This window comes from Erythrolamprus reginae, chromosome 2, assembly GCF_031021105.1.
Source record: "Erythrolamprus reginae isolate rEryReg1 chromosome 2, rEryReg1.hap1, whole genome shotgun sequence".
NCBI lineage: Eukaryota > Metazoa > Chordata > Lepidosauria > Squamata > Dipsadidae > Erythrolamprus > Erythrolamprus reginae.
In genome coordinates this window covers 235,756,805-235,771,250 of record NC_091951.1, presented here as the reverse complement: position 1 = coordinate 235,771,250, position 14,446 = coordinate 235,756,805, and the positions used below count along the sequence as shown (strand labels likewise).

The 14,446-nt window shown below is 38.8% G+C and overlaps 1 protein-coding gene across 1 annotated transcript in view; it reads left to right on the top strand.

Annotated features, from left to right (window-relative positions):
- The window catches only part of ZCCHC7 (zinc finger CCHC-type containing 7), a 166,918-nt gene extending 155,669 nt beyond the window's left edge, over positions 1–11,249 (top strand). Inside the window, exons 8-9 of the mRNA XM_070742265.1 lie at positions 7,100–7,217; positions 9,755–11,249. Of these exons, the coding sequence (XP_070598366.1) occupies positions 7,100–7,217; positions 9,755–10,182 (546 nt within the window). The 3' untranslated portion in view covers positions 10,183–11,249. The remainder of the gene's footprint in view (positions 1–7,099; positions 7,218–9,754) is intronic.
- The last annotated feature ends 3,197 nt before the right edge of the window (positions 11,250–14,446 follow it).

Genomic DNA, 14,446 nt, shown 5'->3' with positions numbered 1-14,446 from the left:
ATTGGAGAATATCAGTTTTTGTCATCTATATTTTAGCAGCAATATGTATAAATTTAATTAAGAATTATCAAATCATTTTCAATGCCTATTGACCACATATAGAGATATTTTCCGTAAATATTTAACACGTGGGTTTTTTGAGTATACAAATGTACATACAGTACACATACCATATTTTTCAAAGTATAAGACACACTTCCCCCCTAAAAGTGGGTGGAAATGTCTGTGTGTTTTATACAGTCAATGTTGCCAAAGTCCCACCCACCTGCAGCCATTTTTTTGCCTCCGTGTGTCATGTTTAAGACCCGTTCCAGGCTGCAGTGATCACCACAACACATCGCCACCTATTGCCGCCTCCATGCATCACATCTTCTGCCTCCACACGTCATGTATTTGGCTGGTTCTAGGAGGCAATTCCCACCGGGAACAGCCAAAAACATGATGGCCAGAGGTGGCAATGGGCTGTGGCGATCCCCGAAACCTGGAACAGCTGATTTATGGTATTCTGGAAGGCTGATCTAACCGCCAGTCAACTGCTCATGCTGAATCAGGCTGCGATAACGTGCTGAAGCTGACCAGGCTGTTTGCTGCAAGGACACTAGATAAATGAATTCCGAATTATGCTGGTAGGCCAAGGCAGATATTTTTTTTCTTGTTTTCCTCTCCAAAAACTAATGTACGTCTTATACTCTGGAGCATCTTATACTCTGAAAAATACATTAGTACATACTAACTAGAGTCACTTTGGTCTAGTGCTTAAGGTAGCAGATTAGAAACTCGGATAATGAATTCTTGTTTTATCTTAGCCATGAAAGCTGATTTGGTGATCTTGGGTCAGCTATTCTCTCTCTCAACATGGTGATTGTGGGGGGAAAGTGTGTTGGCTATAGCGGTAGAATTTAGTTTTATTTAGCTCTTCATAGTGCTTTACAGCATTCTCTTGGCAGTTTACAACGTCAGAATATTGCCCCCAACAATCTGTGTCCTCAGTTTGCTGACCTTGGAAGGATAGAAGGCTGAGTCAATCTTGAGCCTATCAAGATTGAACTTCAAACTATGGGCAGAGTTAGCCTGCAATACCATAGTCTAACTACTGCACCACCAGGGCTCAATTATTTTATAAATAACTCATTGCGGATATGTTCACAACCTTGAGCTATTTGTAAAAGTAATAAAATTCAAGGTATAAATAAATAATCATTTTTAATGGAGAAAGTCAGGAAGACTGTTTTAATTGTATGGAGCTGGAGGTTTTCGATAGCTTAGCAGAATGTAAATAAGCTTTTAAACATAACTGTGGTTGGGAATATCAACAAATTTTATCAGGGGAGTAAAAAAATAGCAAATGGAACACATTTATTACGATAAATATCCTGCACATTATTGTATAAACACAGCCTATTGATTGCTTTAAAAATAGCATAGTCCACTATCATAGTTTTAAACATGGGTATGTTGTTTAAAATTTCCTGAAATTGATATGGATTTATATTTAAAAATACTGCATCTGTGCTGTATTCCCTGTTCTAGAATTATTTCTAGAAATAGTTAATAATAGAATAATAGGAATTATTCTACCATATTTGACATCTTAAGCAGCAATGAGTATCTGGCTGGTCAGATATAAGAAAAAAATAGGAGAAATTGAATGACTTAATGGAACATGTTAACATTTCATTGACTTCATTGAGATTTTATAAGAACTTGCCATTTCTCAAAGACAGTGGTATCAAAACATAATTTTAACTGTCACCAACATGTTATAAAAGAGAATTAAGAATCTGTAGGTATGTCAGAATGGTACTAACCAAAAAAATTGTTTGTTAATAAATGCAGTGAAGGGTTTGGTTAGGAATGGTCAAAAGTTAAGAGTGGTAATATTTAGTAATATTCATTATAATAAATTGGAACTATCCTAAGAACAGTATATTAATTAAATCATCTGGATTTAATGGTGGGAAGATATCTGCCTTATACTCTTGACATAATGTATTCTGAAGCAAGAACAGGTCTCCAAACAGATGTACAGGTCTCCAAAAAGATTACAACAGTTTCATAGCAAGAACACATCTTACATTTTTCAATTTTTCTTTGAACATTAGGAATGAGAAACTATTAATACATTATCTTCAAGACATATTTTTTCAACCCTGAAATAAGTGCTTGGCCTTATTGCCAGGTAATCAAAAGCCCATACTATTTTGGGGGGAAACAGTCTCTCTCTCTCTCTTTCATATTCTTTACTGCTACAGTCTATAAAACATAATGAATACATTACTTTAGTAATCTGCAACTATTAGCATTAGTAGTAGCAAAGAACAAGCTATTATGTCACATTGTTCTGAAAAAATTGGGAACTGAAAAGAAACCTACAGGATTACCAATTGAGTGAATGATGATGAGAACCTATTCCCTCTAAAACTTGTTCATGCAAGAATCTAAAGTGAAGAACTCATCCCAATGTTGGTTAAATCTTACTAGTCACATTTGTGCCCACATCTGCAAATTGCAGGACCCCTAAAGAAGAAAAGAAAGCAAGAGACTTTGTACCTCTGCCTAGCATTCATATTCCAAGCTGTCAGTCAGATACAACTTTTCACAGGTGTGTTGATGAGAGCCCGAGATTTCTATCCTGTGTGTTTTACCTGTGGTGCTAAGGAACATCTCCAGAGTATTTAAAAATACAAAGCATGTATGTGGCAGTAGTGGCAGTTGACTTAGAAGAGACAGGTCTGGGAAGTGCATGTCATACACTATTCAGATTATGATTCAATGGATCCATGTTAAAACAAGGAGGAGTGGCTATTTTTAGAGGCCTCTACTTTTTTTATCCACTAGGGATTTACTGTCAAGCTACTAAGGGAAAGGCCATCTTCTTGGAATATCTGTCTTTACAGCATCTCCAGACACTCTGGAGGAGTGCACTCCACAGCCATCAAAGATTGATTATCCTTATTTAACAGCTTTGCGTGAAATCACTAAAAAGTAGTTGGTGGAAGTAAATGGAAAATCACTGAGAGGTCTTTATTTCTTTCCTGAAACTACTCCTTGTCATGATGATTCACATACGTAGGCTATGTGCCCGAGCAGAACGCACTCAGAATCTTTTCAAGCACAAAAAATGTCTCGCCCAAAATTTTGGCCTTGTGTTTTTTTGAGATCAGAACATAACTGTACACTCCTTTCCCAAATAGTAAACTGAGACGTCATCCCTTTGCTCTTTGTTGCTTTTAACTTTCATTCAAATCAGTCTGCGTTTTGAGTTTTTTTGGGGGGGGTCCCAACTGCAGAAAAAGTTACTGCCAGCCTGCCTTCCAGGTCCTAGAAGGACCTGTACACTGCATGAGTCAAAAAGAGAATCATGAAAATATTTATGGACATAAATTGTTTCAACTCCTACCCTCAAAACAACACTGGAGCACTGCACACCAAGACAACTTAGACACAAGAATAGTTTTCCCCCGAACACCATCACTCTGCTAAACAAATAATTCCCTCACCACTGTCAAACTATTCACTAAAGCTGTATTACTATTACTATCAGTCTTCTCATTGTTCCTATCACCCACCTCCTTCCACTTACGACTGCAGGAGTGTAACTTATTGCTTGTATCCTTAACAATTTATATTGATATTGCTTGTTTCCTGATTGCTAATTTGTACCCTGTGACAACCATTAAGTGTTGTATCTCATGATTCGTGATGAATGTATCTTGTCTTTTTGTGTACACTGAGAGCATAGGCACCAAAGACAAATTCCCTGTGCATCCAATCACACTTGGCCAATAAAATTCTATTCTGTTCTATTCCATTTCATTCTATTCTATTTTATCCCAGACATTGTGGGTTTTTCCAAACTGATTGTTGCAGTCATCAAATTTTGTTATAAGATCAGCAACCAAAAGTGCCCTCTTCTGATCTGTGGTCACTTTGCAAGAGCTGGGATTCCATCTGCATCTTTTCTAGATTAGATTCACCTTTCATAATTATGTAGATCAACTTCCTATCTGTATCTAGCATTATCATCTGGATTTTCATTCTCAAAAGGATGTAGCTTTTAGAGCCGCAGTCCTCTGTATTGCACCTTATGAGCACTAAGCCCCTCTAGATAATAGGCCAGCTATTCACCCATGAGTGTATGATCACAGAGACCACAGTGAAGAACTGATTACTTATCTGTAACTGAAGTTTTTGGAGTAGTTATCCATGAGTTCACTCAACCCTCCCTCCTACCTTCTTTTGTTCTGGGTGACCTCAATATTTCTCTTAGAATTCACTATATTGGTTTCAGGCATGGAGGGGATTTAGGGAAAGCTGCACCTAGCCATGTGTGGTATGCAGAGAGCTGCACTTCAGCCAAGAAATTCCATATATTTTAGAAGTTTCAGAACAAAGTTTTATTCAAGATATATTGTGTGTGAATTGGTAAGTGATATTTTCAGTCACGTTAAATAACCAGCTGTTTCAAATCAAATTTATAAATTGGGAAAGGTTATCTGTTGGTTCAAAATGAGATGTCATCAGCAGGTGTATGATAGACAACTGCACACACACACACACGTCTCTGTCCATTTCTTTCTGAGAGAGGGAGAGGGAGAGAGGCAGAGAGGGAGAGGCTGACTAAAAATGCTAAAGAAATCTTGAATTGCCGTAAGGTATGGAAGCTGTACATAAGGATATAGAAGGAGATACACAAAATCCAATAGAGGAAAATATAAGTAGCTCAGGGTTGAATTGTGGGGTCCTTGGTGCTCTCTGAGCTTGGTTGTTTGCTTGTTAGGTAACATCATCAGTGCTACTGTGAAGTTTGCTCCCTGTTTATATAGAGTAGCTTGCCTTGCCAGTGTTGGGGAGTTGAGGTTTTCTCCTTAATTGTTCCTTAATTAGGTTACTGTTTTCTGATTGATTGCCTGGTATATATAAAGGCCTTTTCAGTATTAGCCTCCAAAAGTTGACCCCAACTTTTCATTCATTTAGAAAGACTCTTTTATTCTCACAAGTCTTTGGTCAATACTATCATTGTCATGCAATTATTTATTGTGTTAAAAGCATATATTTCATGACATTTTAATTTTGGTTACTTGCCCTGCCCAGAATCCTTAGGATTACAAGGATTCTTGTGCAAATATAGTTAAATACATAAATAAATAATGCTCCAATGTGATTAAACCATGATTTCTTACAAAAAGAATTGTGATTTTTCTATCTGCTGCTCTAAAATTGTGATCTTTAGATGAAAGAAAATGCTACCAGAGTAAAATGAGATGAACTGTATATAAGTTTAATAAAATAAATAAGTAAGATGCCTGGATTTCTTGATTAAAGTGAGTTCTTATTTTCATCCTGAATACAGTACTTGAATTCTGGAGCCTAGAAGACAAGTGTAGGTGGAATATATTACTAAACTGTGACAGTAGCAATAGTTGTAGATAGAACAAGATGTGCTTTGGAGAGATTTCCTTTGGCCTGTTCAAGTCAAAAGCAATATAAGATCATAGGAAGGAGTCATTGTATTATAGAAAGTTTCACTCTGTCCTTTGCATTTGTTCCAAATTTTCTCATAGGCAGGAAAGATGGTTTAGGGATGCTATTGCTATACAGTGCCAAAAATGGTCTTGAACTGACTTTTAAGGCTTCCTAGATCCTAAAGGAAGCATAATTTATTTATTTATTTATTTTATTATTTAGATTTGTATGCCGCCCCTCTCCGCAGACTCGGGGCGGCTCACAACAAAGTGAAACAATTTACAACAAATCTAAATTACAGTTTAAAAATATTTTAAAAACCCTATTTTCTAAACAAACATACAGACAGACATACCATTCATAAATTGTATATGCCCGGGGTAGATGTCTCAGTTCCCCCATGCCTGACGACAAAGGTGGGTCTTAAGGAGCTTACTGATTATGCTGTATGACAGTGATGGTGAACCTTTTTTTATCAGGTGCCGAAAGCGCGTCTGCGCATGCTATTGCACCCATCTTGAGTGCCCACACCCATAATACAATGTCTGGGGAAGGTGAAAATTGCTTCCACAGCCCCTCCAGGGGCCCTCTGGAGGCTGGAAATGGCCCATTTCCTGACTTCTGCTGGGCCCAATAGGCCCGTTTTTTCGCCCTCCCCAGGCTCCAGAAGCTTCCCTAGAGCCTGGGGAGAGTGGAAATTCTCACCCCCACCCCAGAGGCCCTCCGTAAGCTGAAAACGCCCTCCCAGAGCCTTCGCATGAGCTAAAAATCAGCTGGCCATCTAGGGCAACAGCTCGCATGTTACCAGACATGGCTCTGCATGCAACCTGTGGCACACGTGCCATAGGTTCGCCATCACTGCTATATGGGAAGAAAGTGAGACATTTTTGCCGTTCATTATAGACGTATCTGAAATGCCGCTCAGATTTGACATATGGTTGGTTTTGTTTTAAGGCTTTCCAATACATGAATATAGGTAATTGTAAACTTAAGATCATAACTGGAACCAGAATTCCCATTGCTAGGCAAGGCAGTTGTTAAATGAGTCCCATTTAACACTGTGATCTTTTGTGCCACTGTGGTTAAATAAATCACGGCTGTTAAATGAAACACAATCACTAAGTAAATCTAGGTGCTGAATTGACTTTATTTGTAGGAACCATCTGGGAAGGTTGCAAATGGCGATGCTGCAACTGTTGTAAATATATGCCAGTTGCTAAGCAACCAAATTTTGAACACATGTCTATAGGGATGCTTTGGTGTTCATTAGGATTGGACATAAGTAACTTTTTCAGTGCCGTTTTGTCTTTGGATATTCGCTAAATGAATAGTTGTAACTTCAGGTCTAGGTGAATGTTTAGGCAAAATGAAACTAGATTAATCTGTAGCTATGTTCAGTAGCTTGCACCTTAAATTTGTAGTGATATTTCATGCACTTTCATTTTGAAGTGTTGTTCTATGTAATGTTGCCCCTCTTCTTTTGTGATAAACCAGCAGGTTCAATATGCATTATTAGTGAAAACAGATTGCTTTGTTTCCAATTGAAAAGCTATTGGATCAGTTTCTTTCATTTGTTTCTTTTTAATTTGCATTAACCAGAGGTATAGCAATAATATTAAAATATGATTTGCAGGAATGCTCGGAGAAGCGGATTTTTGGAGGGATATTTCCTACTTTCCCCTTTATCTATTACTATGACAATGAATATGACATCAAGAGGAGCCTTCAGAGAGCAAAGAAAAAAGTGCAAGGTATGATATATATATTTGGTGTTGTTTTTTTAAATTTTTTTTTATCAATTTACTGTCATGTTCACTGCCTCTTTTAACTTAATCTAGATTACGATGGGTAACCTTGGCCAGCACCCTCCCCTGCAGCCCCCCAATAACCCAAGATTGTGCCAAAGTTTAGTGACAAATAGTCAAGGTCTAGTAGCACAATAAAGCTGAAATGAGAATAAATTGCCTCTGGCTAATTTCTGTCTTTGTTTCTACTTTTTAAACTCTTCAAAGTCAGTGGAAACCTCAGCCATTTTCCTTCCAAATTTTGACAGCATAACCTTAAGGTGTTTTGTGATAATTTTAAGAATGGAAATGGAAGAGTTTCAGATGTCAAAATGCCAAATGTTTTCATTTGCACCCAAAAAAAATCCACCATAGACCCATTAAAAATGCAAACAAACAAGCATCACACTGATTTTTACAATAAGTGCTCAGATTTCCGGAAGATTTGTGCTGGCCAAAACGTCGACTCCAGGAAGGATGTCTCAGTGACGTCAAAGGTCCACCCCTGGAATTCCCTATTGGGATTCCCCACCTCCATTTGAGCCTTCCGACCGGCCGAAAGCTCCACGGCTCTTCTGGGACGGTGACAGCCGGGTGGCGGCGCTTCTCGGCATTCTCCCGAACTTTTGCCGAACTTTTCAGGTTCAGGAGAGTGCCGAGAGCGCCCGATTTTGGGGGGAGGGGCTTGCACGCATTAATTGGTTTTCCATTGTTTCCTATGGGAAACATTGTTTTGTCTTACGAACTTTTCACCTTACGAACCTCCTCCCGGAACCAATTAACTTCGTAAGACAAGGTATCACTGTACTGGGTACTGTTGCTTTCTCTGGTTGATTGTGCCCATTAGGGACTCAGATGCTAAGAGAGGATGAAGTACATTCTATATGCCTGTGATAGCTAACCTATGGCACGTGTGCCACAGATGTCATATGGAGTCATATCTGTGGGTATGCGAGACATTGCCCTATGCCAGCTCCAGTGCACATAAGCGTGCTGCCCAGCTGATTTTCGGCCTTGCGGAAGGCCATTTTTGCCCTCCCCAGGCTTCAGGAGGCTTCCCTGAAGCCTCTGGAGTGCGGAAAATGGCCCAACAGGCAAGTTTAAGTTTCAAGTTTCAAGTTTTATTGGATTTATATGCCACCCCTCTCCGAAAACTTGGGTGGCTAACAACAATCATGAACAATATACAATAATAATCCAATACTAAAAGCAAATTAAAACCCCTTAATATATAAAACCAAACATACATACAAACATACCATGCATACAATTGTAACAGCCTAGGGGGAGAAGAAGTCTTAATTCCCCCATGCCTGGCGGCAGAGGTGGGTTTTAAGTAGGTTACGAAAGGCAAGGAGGGTGGGGGCAATTCTAATCTCTGGGGGGAGTTGGTTCCAGAGGGCGGGGGCCACCACAGAGAAGGCTCTTCCCCTGGGTCCTGCCAAGTGGCATTGTTTAGTTGACGGGACCCAGAGAAGACCCAGAAGTTTGGAAAAATGGACATCAGTTTTGCCCATTGGGCATACTTTTTTCATTTGGGAGGCTTCAGGGAAGCCCGAAGGAAAAAACGGCCCAATTGGGGGTGTAGTCGTGGGGATGTGCGCATGCACAGTGTGAGGCGCGTGGTGGGTTGTGTGCCGGCATGCTAGTGCGCACACACTCCCATTTTTGCCACGCAAGAAGAAAAAGATTCACCATCACTGCTATATGCTCTCCCCTTCCCAAGATGAAGTCAAATGGGGTTCACTGATCATCTTTCCCCAATAGGAAATTAGATATTTTAAATAGAGCTGCTAGTTGGCATTTGGCAAATGCAATCAAGAGAGCAAAATATCTCCTTTCTGCTATTTGAATCACAACTATGTAGACTCAAATATCATTAGTTACATTATCCAGTTAGACTTCTTATGGATCTTCTTTTAGCAGTACTTACTGGTATGTCTTGCTTCATCTCTTTAAGCTCCTCAATAAATCAATGATTTGAAGTGAATCTGTGAAAAGGATTTTTTTTAATCTTGTCTGTAGGTAGACTCCTCAGGATTGTCTCACATAACTTTCCAAAATATTAAATTTGTCCAACTTTTTGCTTAAAATATGTCTTTATTTTATCAAGAATCACTTGATTTCAAAGATATTCTAATTTCTAATTACTTTATTGGAAGTTTTATCCAATTTTGGTATCAGATATTTGATTTGAGGTTTCACACTCTGAGATCAAAGATAAAGGTTTAGCAAAATAGCTCTTTCCTTGGTATCCACTGGATGTTATGGACTGGAATTCCCATGGGTATTACATCAATTTTAGGTGGATCAATCCATTATCAGTGTGCAGCTGAGTGTTCTTTTTACAAATTACTGTATCTCTAAAATTGATAGATATGCAAGAGTTTATTTTATTACATTTATTTAATTGCAAACAGGATATATGCTGATTTTTCTAATAAGGGGGTAACAAGTACAGTGTTCCATATTTAAGTGACTTGTCAAGTGTTTTTATTTTGCAGAACTTCAGGAAGCTGGTCTTCTGCCAAAGACTCCAAAAAGACATAAGAAAAAGAGGAACGTTTGTAAGGAGCATGGCAAGAGGGGAGATCATAAGAACCTAAGGAAAAAGTCTGGTGCAGATATAGTCAGAGAAAGGAAGCGTAAGAGGGAAGTTCAGAACAACTCTATGATAGAAGAATGCTTTCCTAGAGGTGGCCAAGTGAATGCACAAAAGAGAGGCAGAAGGAAAACTCAACATCATCAAAGTATTGGCTTTTTGGCAGAGGGTAAAACTGAATATCATCAAGTTTCTATGCAGCCAGCAAAAAGGCGGAAGAGAAGGAAAAAGCAGAGGAGTTACACAAACAATAGGGATGAAAGGGATGAAAGTTTATTTCGTATCAAACAGAAGAAAAAGAAAATGACACCGAAAGCCACCTTCATCTGAAGCTTTATTCCTTCCATGAAACACACACTGGGCTACCATAGTACAGAGAGTGTGTCGGTAACCATTCCACAAGGAAAGGACATCTTGGTTTGTAATGACAAAGTTATTTATGCATTAGGGATAAATTATTTGATAAATGTTTTTACAATTCCTGCATTAGATGGACTATAGAGAAAAGGGGTTGGAAGTGATAAAACTAAAGCAATTTTTTTTTAAAAAGAGAAGTACAATTCATCAGTTGCATACATTCTTTGTACATCTGTGTCTTAAAATACTTCTGCTTAATGCATATAGTTTATTTGCACGCTAACTTTGAAGAAAAAGTAGCAAATTGACAGGTGGCCTAGGTATGGGTACAAAAACAAATGGAGGTAGTCATTTCACCTGTTTAATAGAAGGGACAAAAAGAGGACATGGAAATGATTTGCGTTTACAGGTCCTAAGAAGGTGTAGCGATATCATGTTTCCTCTGCTGATTTGTTTTGAAAAATGTATGGAATGAATTTAAGAAATGGGAAAGGATGTTGTATGAGAAATATTATTTGCTTTCTGATTTATTTTCCCCAGAGAGGAAATGTTTCAGGATGTGGCTATCTTATGCCACATTCTTAGATAGGATTATCCTTAAATTTGTCATAGACTTAGCACTATAATTTGACTTGACAGGCCAGGTCAGTCTTTGCTCAAGTGAGAAAGCATAAGCTGCATTGAAGTCTAATTTTTAACATATATAATCACGTACAGCTTTTTTTCATGTTTCTGAGAAATAAATTCTTTTATAAATCATTTTATTAAAATGACGTATTTTTGTACTTTCAAATGCGATTCAAAATTTACATCTGTAAAACACTGCAATATCTAAAGGGAAAGCAACCATTTTGATGCCTACTTTTTTTTTGTTTTTCAAAATCAAGCACTTCATCTTCTTTCTTTAAATTGTCAATTTCATGTGACCTTGGTGAGACTTCAGCTTCCCAAACATGCGGCTTTTTTCACTCTTGTTAATTTCTATGTAAAAAAAATGATGTATTTAAATAGGGGGTTGATTATTAAACGTTAAAATATTATTTTTATACTGTGTTTTTTTAGCATGTTAAAATAACGTGCATCAAAATACGATAATAACAGAACACACACCACCTTTGTCAGGCACTAGAAACCAAGAACCAAAATTGATCAAATGAATACAAATTTAATCCATGTTAGCTCACTACAATAATCTGAACTACTAAAGATCAAGGCAAATTGGCAGCAGTTGAAAATGGGGCTGGATTTAGATCTCTTGTGTTCCTGAAGGAACTTCACACATATTTATGGACTTGACCCCACTCTTGGACTCAAGCTGATCATCTCCTATATCATAGAAACATAGAAGTCTGACGGCAGAAAAAGACCTCATGGTCCATCTAGTCTGCCCTTATACTATTTTCTGTATTTTATCTTAGGATGGATATATGTTTATCCCAGGCATGTTTAAATTCAGTTACTGTGGATTTACCAACCACGTCTGCTGGAAGTTTGTTCCAAGGATCTACTACTCTTTCAGTAAAATAATATTTTCTCATGTTGCTTTTGATCTTTCCCCCAACTAACTTCAGATTGTGTCCCCTTGTTCTTGTGTTCACTTTCCTATTAAAAACACTTCCCTCCTGGACCTTATTTAACCCTTTAATATATTTAAATGTTTCGATCATGTCCCCCCTTTTCCTTCTGTCCTCCAGACTATACAGATTGAGTTCATTAAGTCTTTCCTGATACGTTTTATGCTTAAGACCTTCCACCATTCTTGTAGCCCGTCTTTGGACCCGTTCAATTTTGTCAATATCTTTTTGTAGGTGAGGTCTCCAGAACTAAACACAGTATTCCAAGTGTGGTCTTACCAGCATTCTATATAGCGGGATCATAATCTCCCTCTTCCTGCTTGTTATACCTCTAGCTATGCAGCCAAGCATCCTACTTGCTTTCCCTACCGCCTGACTGCACTGTTCACCCATTTTGAGACTGTCAGAAATCACTACCCCAAATCCTTTTCGTCTGAAGTATTTGCTAACACAGAACTGCCAATAAAATGCTCAGATTGAGGATTCCTTTTCCCCAAGTGCATTATTTTACATTTGGAAACATTAAACTGCAGTTTCCATTGCTTTGACCATTTATCTAGTAAAGCTAAATCATTTATCATATTACAGACACCTCCAGGAATATCAACCCTATTGCACACTTTAGAGTCATCGGCAAATATCCTTAGTATTATTGCCTGGACCTTCTAATAACCTATCCATGCTACAATCCAAATTAATAGGACTTGGTATATAAACCAGTGCTTCTCAAATAGTGGTGTGTGCCCCCCTGGGGAGGGCGTGGAGTGATACCAGGGGGATCTGTGTGACCCTGGGGAATATACGTGGTCCCTCTCAATCGAGTCTACTGAACGGGGAGTGTTTTCCCAGTTGCACACTGCTCCGAGCCCAGAAGAGAAGGCGGCCAGGTGGGGCGGCTGTGTGGGTTCTTGTTCTCGGGGGCACCGTGATAGCCACGAACGGCATGGTGAACCTGCTGCTGCACAAAGAGGAACATCCTGTGCAGCTGGACGAAAGCTTTGAAGCACCTTAAAGCTTCCTTCCACACCATTTGCGGTGTGTGCCCGGCAGAGGGTCTCTTATGGGCCGGGCCGGCAACCCCAAAACATCGGCTTGATTAAGCTGACCTGGCCCCGTGTCAGAAGAGGGCCAAGTTGTAAAAGACTGACGATGATAACTGGGTAATGAAACATTTGCAAGAAAACAAGCATATTTATTTATTTATTAGATTACTCCGAGATCACCAAGATCCCACAGCATCAGTTTCCCAACTTTTACAAATTGGTTTGCATTCTTTTGTGGACAGTTCTCCAATCCCAACTGAAAACCTGGCACAGATCTGATGCAAAACTCCAAAATGAGCATTTTTCTCCCTTTGTTCTGTAATGTTTCGCCTCAGAATAACACAAAACATAAACTTAGTTATGATATATGCTTAATGCTTATGTGTGCCTAGTTATATCTGTCCCTCATCTTTCTAAATGCTAGATTTAGATGTTTAAAAAGGAATTGCAGACACAACTAGGGCAATCAGCAACTGCCCTGGAACTAGCTGATGACCAATGGGGGCGGACAAAAAAAATGGAAACACGACTTTTTGGAGTCATAAGTTTTGAACATGTTCAAATCAATCAAAACTTGACATATTTTAATTTTTAATAAAATTATGTTATTTGATACGTTTTTTTAAACTACCTTTTTTTTTTTTTACAGAAATTTAAGGAAATTGGTTATAACCTTCTAGAAATGACAGACCTCTCAGACTTTCAAAGAGGCCAAATTGTTGGTGCTCGAATGGCAGGCGCTAGTATAACAGAAAGTGCCTGAATATTTGGCGTTTCAAGAGGTAATGTCTCAAAAGTAATGACTGCTTTTGAAAGAGAAGACAAAATGTCCTCAGCCAAGCACAGGTCTGGTCGAAAGTCAAAGTTGTCTGAGAGAGACCTTCGGACTCTAAAGCTAATTGTTAGAGCGGATCACAAGACCACAGCTCCTAAAATCACTGCAGAGCTCAGTAGACATATACAGAACCCAGTTTCCAAAAAGACTGTTCGAAGGGAGCTTCACAAATCTGGATTCCACGGAAGAGCTGCAATTAGAAAACCTCTGCTCTCAAACACAAATGTTTCAAAGCGTTTAGAGTGGTGTAGAAACCACCAGAAATGGTCCCTTGAGCAGTGACAAAATGTGATTTTCTCTGACGAATCATTGTTTACCATTTTCCCGACCTCCGGCCGTGTTTACATTTGGAGACAGCCAAAAGAATCATTTTATCCAGACTGCCTTCTCCCAACCATCAAACATGGTGGGGGTTCAGTGATGATCTGGGGTGCTATTTCTTTGAAATCCCCCGGGCCAATGATTTCCCTTCATGGAAGAATTAACAGCCATCACTATTTAGGAATTTTGGCTGACGAAATTCATCCTATGGTTCAAGAACTGTTTCCAGAGGGGGATGCCATCTTTCAAGATGATAATGCACCAATCCATAGAGCAAGAATTCTTAAAGAATGGCACAAGGAACATTCTAATGAAGTTCTGCATCTCATCTGACCACCACAATCACCAGACCTCAACATTATTGAGCATTTATGGTCGATTTTAGAGGTTCAAGTAAGAAGTCGATTTCCACCACCATCGTCTCTAAAAGAACTGGAGGGTGCTTTAATTGAAGAAAGGGCTAA